This window comes from Bos indicus x Bos taurus, chromosome 9 (genome assembly GCF_003369695.1).
Source record: "Bos indicus x Bos taurus breed Angus x Brahman F1 hybrid chromosome 9, Bos_hybrid_MaternalHap_v2.0, whole genome shotgun sequence".
In the NCBI taxonomy this organism is placed as follows: domain Eukaryota; kingdom Metazoa; phylum Chordata; class Mammalia; order Artiodactyla; family Bovidae; genus Bos; species Bos indicus x Bos taurus.
Window position 1 is genome coordinate 89487043 of NC_040084.1, and position 12909 is coordinate 89499951.

Below are 12909 nucleotides of genomic sequence, written 5' to 3' on the forward strand. Positions count from 1 at the left end.
TCTCTTCTTTTCACAGCTATTTGTAAGGCCTCCTCAGACAGCCATTTTGCTTTTTTCCATTTCTTTTCCATGGGGATGGTCTTGATCCCTGTCTCCTGTACAGTGTCATGAACCTCCATCCATAGTTCAACAGGTTCTCTGTCTATCAGATCTAGGTCCTTAAATCTATTTCTCACTTCCATTGTATAATCATAAGGGATTTGATTTAGGTCATACCTGAATGGTCTAGTGGTTTTCCCTACTTTCTTCAATTTAAGTCTGAATTTGGCAATAAAGGAGTTTATGATCTGAGCCACAGTCAGCTCCCAGTCTTGTTTTTGCTGACTGATAGAGAGCTTCTCCATCTTTGGCTGCAAAGAATATAATCAATCTGATTTCGATGTTGACCATCTGGTGATGTCCATGTGTAGAGTCTTCTCTTGTGTTGTTGAAAGAGGGCAGTCCTATCACTTCATGGCAAATAGATGGGGAAACAATGGAAACAGTGACAGACTTTTTTTTCTTGGGCTCCAGAATTGCTGCAGATGGCGAATGCAGCCATGAAATTAAAAGACGCTTGCTCCTTGGAAGAAAAGCTATGACCAACCTAGACAGCATATTAAAAAGCAGAGACATTACTTTGCCAACAAAGGTCCATCTAGTCAATGCTATGGTTTTTCCAGTAGTCATGTATGGATGTGAGAGTTGGACTATAAAGAAAGCTGAGCACCGAAGAATTGACGCTTTTGAACTATGGTGTTGGCGAAGACTCTTTAGAGTCCCTTGGACTGCAAGAAGATCCAACCAGTCAATCCTAAAGGAAATCAGTCCTGAATATTCATTGGAAGGACTGATGCTGAAGCTGAAACTCCAATAGTTTGGCCACTTGATGTGAAGAACTGATTCATTTGAAAAGACCCTGATGCTGGGAAAGATTGAAGGCAGGAGAAGGGGATAACAGAGGATGAGATGGTTGGATGGCATCATGGAGTCAATGGACATGAGTTTGAGCAAGCTCCGGGATTTGGTTATGGACAGGGAAGCCTGCCGTGCTTCATTCCATGGGGTTGCAAAGAGTCGGACATGACTGAGCGACTGAACTGAACTGATGTAAAATGTTTAACTAGCCGCTGGTTTTTAATTATATATGAAACATATCAAATATACTTAAACATTAATTTGGCACCTAGGAATGCAGTCTGTGCGGAATGAAGTTTCAATATAAGAAAGTTGAACTGGTCTGGATCATGGGAGTCAAACTATCTGAAAGTGCTTGAAACCAACAGAAAAAACCACCATCAAAAATGAAAACGACAGCCTTGCAAATCAAGTTCATACTTAAAGTTTACGTGTTAAGGGGAGTTGTATCTCCTGATAATGCTCTTTATTTCATTTTTAATATTTTTCTGTTTTCTGAATTTCTTTTCAGTCAAGAAGATCTACATTTTTAAAAAGCAAAGATTCTCATATGTAAAATACATAGCCAATGGGAATTTGCTGTATGACTCAGGGAACTCAAACAGGGGCTCTGGAGCAACCTAGAGGGGTGGGGTGGGGAGGGAGCTGGGAGGGAGGTTCAAGAGGGACATATGTATACCTATGGATGATTCATGCTGATATTTAGCATAAAACAACAAAATTCTGTAAAGCAATTATCTTTCAATTAAAAACCAAATAAATGTTTTAAAAAAGAACAGTTCTTTAGTATGCTCTTCACAGAAGTATCTATAAATCATTTCCTCTTCAGACTCTCTGCATACCAATTTGAAAAAAAAAAAAAATCACTATTATTCTATTACCTTGAGCTGCTTTATTTTAGCTTGAACGTCACACTCAGAGAAGTGCTCGATGTTGGTGAGCTGCAGATCCATCTCCGTCAGCCACACCAGAATGCTGTCCCGTGCCGTCTCGAACTCCTCCCGCTGGCCAATGAAATGCTGGAGAGAAAAGAACACAAGTGAAAAAGTCACAGACATGCTGAGATGGAACTGCCAATTCCAGCCTCCTCCTGGGAAGTCATTTCCTCAATGGGCAAAGAGAACACCACAATGTTTTACCAAATAAATCATATGCTAGATACCCGTCTTGTCATCCCCGTCTTACAAAGTCACTGAGATTATGTCCTAACACTCTACTCAAATGGCCCCACTCTGTCCTCCTGGCCTCTAAGCTACAGAGGAGGCGCAGCATGGACCTTGAGTCTGCGCAGGATGGAGGTGACGCGCTTCTGCAGGTTGTCCCATCTCTGGTTGCCTTTGTGAACCGTCTGTTTGAGGCTGCCGGCCGCGTCCGTGCGGTTCTCTCTGGCCAGGCGGCGGTACTGCTTGTTGATCAGCTCCAGCTGGGTCAGGCTCTCATGGACCTGTCGCTGGAAAGCCTATGACCACAAAGAAGCACATCAGCCAGGGAGATCTGAGGCGTGCTCTCAGCAAGGGTGTCTGGGCATCCCGTTGTGATATTAGACAGAATGGGAGGTTAACTCTTCCCCTCAAACAGGAAAAGACATTTGGTAACCAGCATAAACTTTCCCTTGTTAAAGAAAACTCATGTTACTCATGTGGCTTAAGAAAGGGAGTTGATCAAACAAAAATACAAAAGAAAATGGCAACCAGTAATAAATATTTGTATAAATACAAATCCGTATATGATACACATATAGAATATGTACATATACATGTAGAACATACACATGTAGAACATACACATATTCATATGATACGTGCATATGAAATGTGCACACATACCTATATATGCATATACAAATGACAGCCCACTCCAGTATTCTTGCCTGGAGAATTCCATGGACAGAGGAGCCTGGTGGGCTTCATTCAGTCCATGGGGTCACAGAGAGTTGGACACGGCTGAGCGACTATCACACACTCTGGCTCAGTCGTGTCTGACTCTTTACGACCCCATGGACTGTAGCCTACCAGCATCCTCCCATGGGATTTCCCAGGCAAGAGTACTGGAGTGGGTTGCCACTGCCTTCTCCAGAGGATCTTCCCCACCCAGGGATCAAACCCGGGTCTCCCGCATTGTAGGCAGAAGCTTTACCGTCTGAGCCACCAGGGAAGTCCTATCACACACTCACTCACATATATAACACACATGATATACATATGTAATATAGCTTTTAAAATAATAGCCTAAGAACACTTTCCCATAAAGCAAACTGATTACAAAAATATGTTGTTGCTTAGTCACTAAGTCATGTCCTATTCTTGCGACCTCATGGACTATAGTCCGCCAGGCTCCTCTGTCCATGGGATTTCTCAGGCAAGAATACAGGAGTGGGTTGCCATTTCCTTCTCCTATGGATCTTCCCAACTGAGGGATTAAACCTGTGTTCCTGCATTAGCAAGCGAGTCCTTTACTACTGAGCCACCAGGGAAGCCCACAAAAATATGGATGTATGCTGAAACGTGAGTTTAAAATGTTCCAAGTTTCTGATGTCAATACTGAGAAAAAAACATCTATCATAAAACTGCTTCTTTTATTTATAAAATATGTTATTTCCTAAGAAATCCAGAAATTGCCTCAATTCTGGTGTTCTCTTTAAAAAAAATAAAACTACTTTTTGCAGAATGTCTGAATGTCTTTTAATTGCAAGCTATTACTGACTCTTAAGAACAACAGCTTAGTAAAACAGAAGTAACATTACAAAGAAAAAAGTTTCGAACATACTCTATTGTTTTTTGCTGTGCCCACGAATGATTTGGTTTGTATGAAACGTTTTAAAGCTGATGTGACACCTTACAGAGTATTACAGAGTAGAGTCTATGTACTTTGGAGGTTACCCCATGCACGCCTTACAGTTTCTGCAGGTAAAGTACTTCTTTTTCTCTGCAATATAGCCTAACCCTAGCAATAAGAGTCATTTGGCCAAAATAAAATGAAGCTTTTACATTTCAAACTTAGGTGTGTGATTTATGACCAACTTTTATTCTGGCATTGGATAGAAAATTGTGTGACTAATTGAAATGCACTCATCGAAATCCCAAACTTTTGCTTCCTTTGGCTCATCACACTGTTTACATGCTACCAAACTCCTGCCTCTGAGATGGCTTTCCTTCTGAGAGTCGTTTTAAGAGCCGTCATCTGAGTAAATTCAACCATCTATTTTATAAAACTTCAAATTATTTCCCCAGAAAAGGAAATAGTAAGGAAAGTTCAGCTTTTGCAATTACTGGAAGTCACAGAATATATGTTCTCACTGAGGTGAAGGTGGGCATAACAGATGGGGACCCCAGCACCCCTACATCTGTCCCCAATGTTTGTGAAACTGAACAGGCAAAAATTGCCCTCAAAATCTCATTTTTGTAATTTATTTTTCTCTTAAGAAAATTAACTACAAAGAAAAATAATAAAATCAATCATTATATCTAGCTAGTTGTATAAATAGCATTTATATTTATAAATAGCATATATATATAATGCTATATTTATACAGCATTATATGAATAGCTAGTTATATAAATAGCATTATAAGCTTAACTATATGGTTAACCTTTGTCATAAAGTCTTGAGTCTAAAATAGCATCATAAAAGATCTTACATAATCTTCTTTGTAGTGGAAGCCGATTATAGAAGGTTTAACCTTTATGAAGCTGTGAGTAATAAGATGCAGTACAAGAATATTTCCACTAGCACTGGTTCACACCAGGATAATCTGAAATCTACTGCAGAGTTTATTGTGGCTTTTTACTAGAATTTTACTAAGGAAAAGCCTTTTAGATAGGAATTCTTTTCCCCCGAGATTTAGTGGAATAGTTATATATAGGTCCATATGCAGACAGCAGAGTAACTCTTGTTTATTTCACAAGTATTTGAACACTTGTATAGCGTGTGTAGCTATCCATCTATGACTCTTAGATTTTAAACCCTACAAGAACAAAAACCAAACTTCACATTTACTATAACAGGTCTCAAAAAAAAAAAAAAAAAAAAAAAAGGCTGGTTAATTGCTATTACAAGGTAAAAATGAATCCAGCTGAATTTGGTTGGAATTTTTAGTCTTATTTTAAAATATCTCAGGGAGCTTGGGGCAGACTTGGCAACCAAGAATGATTTTTGTAAGATAACATGCATCGGAACTGTTCACGGTTAATATATATGAGAACACAACTGCCAATCAATGGATATTGACTGGCAAAGAAACTTCAAATTAAAAAATGGTCAACTTTAGGGACCAGTCCTCGGTGAAAATGAGAGGCAGTTGAGAACTGGGGTTTCCTATCACAGTGATAGAGCAGATGTGAGACTGCCCACACAGGCAAGGAACTAGAATCAGTTACTGAATGATTGCTTTCTTGATGAATATGATTATACTGCTGCTATTTTTCTCTATAAATTTGAAAAATCTTAGTGACTCAATGGTGCTGTTCCTCATTTATAATTACAGTTGGTTTATGATTTAAAATATTTGATCAATTCTGGAGTCAATTCCATTTATCAATGATTAAAAGATAAGAGGAGACTGGTGGGCTACAGTCCATAGGGTCGCAAAGAGTTGGACATGACTAAAGCAACTTAGCATGCACTTACACACACACACACACACAAACACACACATATACATGTATATGTATACATACACACACAGTCCAGTTAAGTGAAAAAAATCAAGAAAATATATTGAACACACACACACATATTATAGTTGTTATAGTATGGAATGGCATCATATTTGAGTCTTAGAAGCTTGATTATAAAGCACTGTGAAGTTAAAAGAATGCCAAGATCATTTTGGGGGAATCATGATTCCTGTTTTCTAACAGAGTTTCCCTTCATTACTACTTTATTTGTAATTCTTGATAATTTTAAAGTAAAAACTTCGTCTTCTTTACATATCATGATGTAATAAGAAAGATGACCAGAAAGTCATCACCTAGCTGTCTGAACAAATAGTATGTGGGCAAACAGTTTGTTTGGGTCTTGAGACACCAGAGACCAGCTGGCTACTCTCATAGCAAAATAAAGATGAAATATTTGGCATTGAAAATCACCTCAAATTTCTTTAGTTCCTCCTTGGCAACTGTATAGAGCACCCCGGAAGAGCTGGGAAAGGCAGCTGTCCTTTCTGAGATCTTGAGCCAATCTTCAAAATGAGAAAAGTCATCCAGAAACTTCTGCCACAATCGCCATGTCTCTTCAATTCTGAGACAGAAAGGAAAGAACAGAATCTGATTGTTTGAGACTGTTTATGCTCCAGAGCCCTGTCCGATGCCTGCAACCAGGATTAAGAGTGCCCAAAACGAGCAGCTGCTGTGCCAAGCAGTAACTAACTGTGCCTTGAGTCAAATTTGCCCAGACTGAAAAAGAAACAACTGTTTGACTGAAATGAAACAGCTGTGTGAGTGTGTGTGTGTGTGTGTGTGTGTGTGTGTGTGTGTGTGTTTAAACACATGTCCTGTAGCTCTGGGTTTGGAACAAGTCAAACTGAGTCTGATAAGCACATGGTATGAACTGTTCTGGATATGTGCAAGGAAGTTTAAAAGTGTAACACTCTGCTCTCAGTGCACACTCATCCCGAGGTTCCCTGGACTAAAACTAAGGTATGAAAATTCATTGAACGTCATTCACCCTCATCAAAATCAACCAATGACGGCAAGACAAATATTAAGCTTTCAGGAGGTCCCCAGAGAGCATGAAGATTCTGTGCCTCAAGTAATTGTGGTCACTTTCTAACACATCACTAATTTTTTACCACCTTGAATTTCAAAAGGCTTCAAGAGAAGTCCTTTTGTTTTATTATTTCCTTTTTAATGAAAGAAAGTTACTTTTTTACACCACGGATTATGTAATATAATACTTGTTCAGCAAGGGCATGTTTTAATTTTTCTAATTTTATTTAAACTGTTAGGTCAGGTGTCACTTGGCTTGTTATATTTATAAGTGACCTTTATACCTACTTATGTTTCTAACTGAACGTAGATGACAAGTTTGGGAAACTGAGGCTATATTTGGACATTGCAACCAAAAGGAAATGGTGAACAGCAGATACCCTGGATAAATTTATTGATTGATTTTTTTGTCCTTCCTCTGTTTCAGCTGTGTGCACATCCCCACTTACTTGAGCCTCCTTTCCATGGACATGGCACAGATGTTTCTCCATCGGCGGTCCAGGTTTCGCGTAGCCTGCTGGATGGAATCGCACTCGGCGTCTGTAGCGCAGGCATCACAGTCATGGAGAAGGACCTCGCACAGGTTGAGCACAGAGGCCACTCCTGTGCTGTGTTTCTCGATGTCTCTCTGAAGCTCCTGCGGGGAAGGAGACGTGCTTTATTCAAACACTTGTTTACCAACTGGAAGAAACTGCAGCTGTATTCACTGACTCAGAAATGGTTAGGCAAAACCTTGACAAGTATTTCATTTCATTGAATGCACAAAGCTTCTTCAACTTCCTTTATGAAATACTGCAAGCTCAAAAGTATGAGAAAATGAGTCTCGAAATATTTGGCCTATGTGAGCCATGCCAAAATATCAACTGAACAAGTAAGACCACATCAACTGTGCAGAGTAAAATGAGCTTCTTTAGTGGCTGAACAACGAATCTTGCCCCAGTTTTTACTTCACAGATATATCACTTCCATTCCAATCCATAGATCAATCAAAGGAGTACGTGTGCTCCTGTTAAGAGCTGGCACTCACTTTGATCTCCAAGGATCTGCAAACTGTTTTAAACAGTTAATTCCACCATCATTAAAAGGTACCATGGTTTAAGGGACCTTGGTTTTCTACCATGTATGACATCATTATCAGCAGCTTCCTCAATGACCAAATTTTAATGTAGGACAGAAGGAAGATATGAAATAGGATGATAAAGTTCAATTCTGTAATATTTTATGTTTTAGGGCCAGCAATTCCTGTGATAAATCCTATATAACTGAAAGCGGTTGTGCAAGAGATTTGAAAGAACAGTTTAGTGAAATAGAAATATTTGACTGAATTTATTTTCTTGTGTCTAGTTTATGAAATTTCCAAAGTTAATCAATGGCACTGTTATTGCATTCAACAGTAAGCTACAGTTTGTGAAGAAGACATTGGGATCTGGTGTTAAGGAGAAAAGCAGGAAGAAGAATCTACATACAAGAATATAAATCCCAGTTACCTGAATAAGTTGAGGAATTATCAAGAGAAAAAAAATTAGGCAAATTCAAGAACTGTATAAGAGAAAAGGAAAATACCTTGAGGACCTGAATGAATAGGACAAGCAAAACATTGCACCAGTTGGCCTCCTTTGTAATAATGGAATACTTTGAGTAAATTGAGTTAAAAGCTCAACAGAAAAATAATGTATATTTTGTTACACTCTGTGCAGTTAATATGGTAGAATGGAAGACTTGATATGGTAGAACTCTGGGCAAATTCAGTGCCTTAAACAAGAAAGATAAACATTAATCTGTTGATGGCTACTTAGGTTGCTTACATGCATTCACTTGTAAACAATGCTGCAATAAACACAGGAGTGGAGATATCTTTTCAAGATAGTGATTTTAGTTCCTTCAGATATATACCCCAAAAGTGGAACCGTTAGAACACATGGTAGATCCAGTTTTACTTTTTTGAGGAACATCTATACTCTCTTCCATAGTGGCTACACCAATTTACATTCCCACCAACAGTACCTAAGGGTTCCATTTTCTCTAAATCCTTGCCAGTACTTTTTAATCTCTTGTCTTTTGATAATAGCCATCCAACAGGTGTGAGGTGATATTTCACTGTGTTTTTTATTTGCATTTCTACCATGATTAGTAGGATCTTTACAAGTACCTGTTGGCAATTTGACTATAATCTTTTAAAAAATGCTTGTTCAGGTCCTTTGCTCATTTTTAAATTGGATAATTCTTTTTTTTTGCTATTGAGGTATATATACGAGTTTCTTGTGCATCTTAGATACTAACTCTTGATCAGATATGTGGTTTGAAAATATTTTCTCTCATTCCTAGGTTGCCCTTGCATTTGGTTGATCATGACTTTTGCTGTGCAGAAGCTTCAGAGTTTGATTTAGTCTTACCTGTTTCATTATTGCTTTTGTTGGCTGAACTTCCAAAAGTCATCGCTAAGACCAATGTTAAGGAGCCTTTTCCCTATGTCTTCCTCTGGGCTGCAAGTCTTAAATTTAAGCCTTTAATCCATTTCAAATTAATTTGTCTATGTCGTGTAAGATAGAGGTCCAGTTTAACTCTTTTGCATGTGAATATCCAGTTTTCCCAACACAATTTTTTGAAGAAACTATCTTTTCTCCATTGAGTATCCTTATTAGTTAAATATTAGTGGACTGCACATGTAGGTTTATTTCTGGGCTCTCTATTCTGTTCCATTGGTCTGTGTGTTTGTTTTTAATGCCAGTACCATACTTTTTTTTATTACAAAAGATTTGTAATATTAACTTGAAATCCTAAAGTGTGATGCCTCCAGGTTTGTTCTTACTCAGGACTGCTTTGGTTATTAGGGATCTTTTTGGTTCCATGACTTTCAGGATTTTTTTTTTTTTCTCTATTTCTGTAACAAGTGCCATTGGAATCTTCACAAGGATTGCATTTAATCTACAGATAGCTTTTTATGCACATTTTAGCAATATTAATTCTTCCAATCCATGGGATATCTTTCCATTTGCTTGTGTCTTATTCAGTGTCTTTCATCAGTTTCTTACGGTGTCAGAGTACATATCTTTCATCTCCTTAGTTGAATTTATTCCTCAAGCATTTCATTGTTTTTCATGTCATTGTAAATGGAATTTTTCTCTTTATTTTATATACTTCATTGTTAAGTGTTCGGAAACACAATGATTTCTGTATGTTGAATTTGTATGCTACACCTTTCCTGAATTTATTAGTTGTAAAAGGTTTCTGGTGGAGTCGTTAGGATTTTTCTATGTGTAAGACCATGCCACATGCAAACAGAGACAATTTTACACCCTCCTTTCTGATCTGGATGCCTTTTATTTCCTTTCTTGCCCAGTTTCTCTGACGAGGCTTTCCAGTGCTACATTGAACAGAACTGGTGAGAGTGGGCACCCTTGTCTTGTTTTCACCTTTCATCACTGAGTATGATGTTAGCTTTGGGTATGTCACATATGCCCTTTATTATGCTGACGTCCATTCTCTCTATACCCAGTTTGTTGAGCGTTATCATTTGAATGTTGTCAGTGGTTTCCCTGCATCTATTGTGATGATCCTACAATTTTTATTTCATTTTAGTAATGCAATGTATTATATTTACTGATTTGCATATGTTGAAACATTCTTGCACTCTAGGAATGAATCCAACTTAATTACAGTGTATAATCTTTTAAAGTGCTGCTGAATTTGGTTTGTCAGTACTTTATTGGGAGTTTTTGTATCTATATTCATCAGGCATATTGGTTGATAGTTTTCCTATGGTGTCCTTATCTGGTTTTGGTATTTGCTGGACTCATAAAATGAGTTTGAGAGCATTCTTTTCCCTTCAATTTTTTGAAAGAGTGAGATGAAATGGCTGTAAATGTCTGGTAGATTTCACTTGTGACACCAGGTCATAGAAATGTCCAGTCTTGGACATTTCTTTGTTGGGAGGTTTTTGATTATTGATTCCACCTCCTTATTCATTATTGCTCTGTTCAGATTTTCTATTTCTTCAAGATCCATTCTTGGTAGATTGTATGCTTCTAGGAATTAGCCATTTTTCCTAGATTGTCCAATTTTTTGTCTTATAACTGCTCATAGTAGTCTTTTATGATCTTTGATATTTCTTGTAACGTTTCCATTTCATTTATAATTTTTAAAATAACTTATTTTGGTCCCTATATTTTTTTCTTGGTTCAGCTCAGTTCAGTTCAGTCGCTCAGTCGTGTCCGACTCTTTGTGACCCCATGAATCACAGCACACCAGGCCTCCCTGTCCATCACCAACTCCCAGAGTTTATTCAAACTCATGTGCATCGAGTCAGTGATGCCATCCAGCCATCTCATCCTCTGTCGTCCCCTTTTCCTCCTGTCCTCAATCCCTCCCAGCATCAGGGTCTTTTCCAATGAGTCAACTCTTTGCATGAGGTGGCCAAAGTATTGGAGTTTCAGCCTCAGCATCAGTCCTTCCAATGAACACCCGGGACTGGTTTCCTTTAGCATGGACTGGTTGGATCTTCTTGCAGTCCAAGGGACTCGCAAGTGTCTTCTCCAGCACCACAGCTCAAAAGTATCAATTCTTCGGTGCTCAGCTTTCTTCACAGTCCAACTCTCACATCCATACATGACCACTGGAAAAACCACAGCCTTGACTAGATGGACCTTTGTTGACAAAGTAATATATCTGTTTTTTAATATGCTATCTAGGTTGGTTATAACTTTCCTTCCAAGGAGTGAGCATCTTTTAATTTCATGGCTGCAATCACCATCTGCAGTGATTTTGGAGCCCAGAAAAATAAAGTCTGACACTGTTTCCACTGTTTCCCCATCTATTTCCCAATGAAGTGATGGGACCAGATGCCATGATCTTCGTTTTCTGAATGTTGAGCTTTAAGCCAACTTTTTCACTCTCCTCTTTCACTTTCAACAAGAAGCTTTTTAGTTCCTCTTCACTTTCTGCCATAAGGGTGGTGTCATCTGTATATCTGAGGTGATTGATATTTCTCCTGGCAATTTTGATTCCAGCTTGTGCTTCTTCCAGCCCAGCATTTCTCATGATGTACTTTGCATAGGAGTTAAATAAGCAGGGTGACAATATACAGCCTTGATGTACTCCTTTTCCTATTTGGAACCAGTCTGTTGTTCCATGTCCAGTTCTAACTGTTGCTTCCTGGCCTGCATAAAGGTTTCTCAAGAGGCAGGTCAGGTGGTCTGGTATTCCCATCTCTTTCAGTATTTTCCACAGTTTATTGTGATCCACATAGTCAAAGGCTTTGGCATAGTCAATAAAGCAGAAATAGATGTTTTTCTGAAACTCTCTTGCTTTTTCAATGATCCAGCAAATATTCTAGCTAAAATTTGTTGTCAATTTTGTTTATAGTGCCAGAGAACCAACTCAGTTTTGTTAATCTTTTGTATTGTTTTTTTATTCTTTATTTCATTATTTCTGATCTACTCTTTATTATTTCCTCTTTTCTGTCAACTTTGGGCTTAGCTTGTATTTATTTTTCTAGTTCCTTGAGTTGAGTTAGGTTGTTTATTTGAGATCTTTATTTCTTAATAGAGGTGTTTATCTCTATAAACTTTTCTCCTAGAACTGCTTTTGCTATATCCCTTAAGTTTTGGTGTGTTATGTTTCCTTTTTTATCTCCAGATGTTTTTAATTTCTCTTTTGATTTTTTCTTTGATCCACTGGTTAAGAGTGTGTTGTTTAATTTCCATGTATTTGTCAATTTTCTAGCTTTCTTCCTGTGATTAATTTTTTAATTAATTAATTTTAATTGGAGGCGAAATTACTTTACAATATTGTGGTGGTTTTTGCCATACATCAACCTGAACCAGTCATGGATGTCTAATCTCATATTGTGGTTGGAAAGACACTTGATGTAATTTACACTTTCTTGAATTTATTGAGACTTGTTTTGTGGTCTAACATATAATCTATCCTGGAAAATGTTCCATGCTCTGAGGTTGGGGTGGGGCAGGGTGTGCTACTGGTTGGGCCCTACAATCAGCTCTGATTGTATGAGGTCACAAGCTACGTTTACTGGCAGGGCAGTGTTACTGGTTGAACTCATGACTGGGCAGGGCTATAGGCTGGTCTCTGCAATTGCTCTTGATGGGGTCTCAGCCTGTGCTCCCAGACTGGAGGGTGATGCTGGCGGGACTCTGTTCAGGTGAGGCTTCAGGCTGTGCTCTGTGATGATGCAAAGCTGCGGCCTTGGAATTGGGCAGGCCCATAAACAAGGCTTTGCCATCAGGTAGGCCCCTGGCTGTGCTCCCCTTTTGGGCAAGATTACTGGCCAGACTCTCTGATTAAGAGAGCC

General features: G+C 38.5%; 1 protein-coding gene across 14 annotated transcripts in view; it reads right to left on the reverse strand.

Moving 5' to 3' along the window:
* Positions 1-12909, reverse strand: part of SYNE1 (spectrin repeat containing nuclear envelope protein 1) — a 496771-nt gene that overhangs the window by 33013 nt on the left and 450849 nt on the right. For all 14 annotated transcript variants that reach the window (XM_027551881.1, XM_027551880.1, XM_027551874.1 and 11 more), the window contains 4 exons: positions 7052-7239; positions 5985-6135; positions 2174-2356; positions 1779-1916 (listed from right to left, as the gene is read on the reverse strand). In XM_027551881.1, the coding sequence (XP_027407682.1) occupies positions 1779-1916; positions 2174-2356; positions 5985-6135; positions 7052-7239 (660 nt within the window). The remainder of the gene's footprint in view (positions 1-1778; positions 1917-2173; positions 2357-5984; positions 6136-7051; positions 7240-12909) is intronic.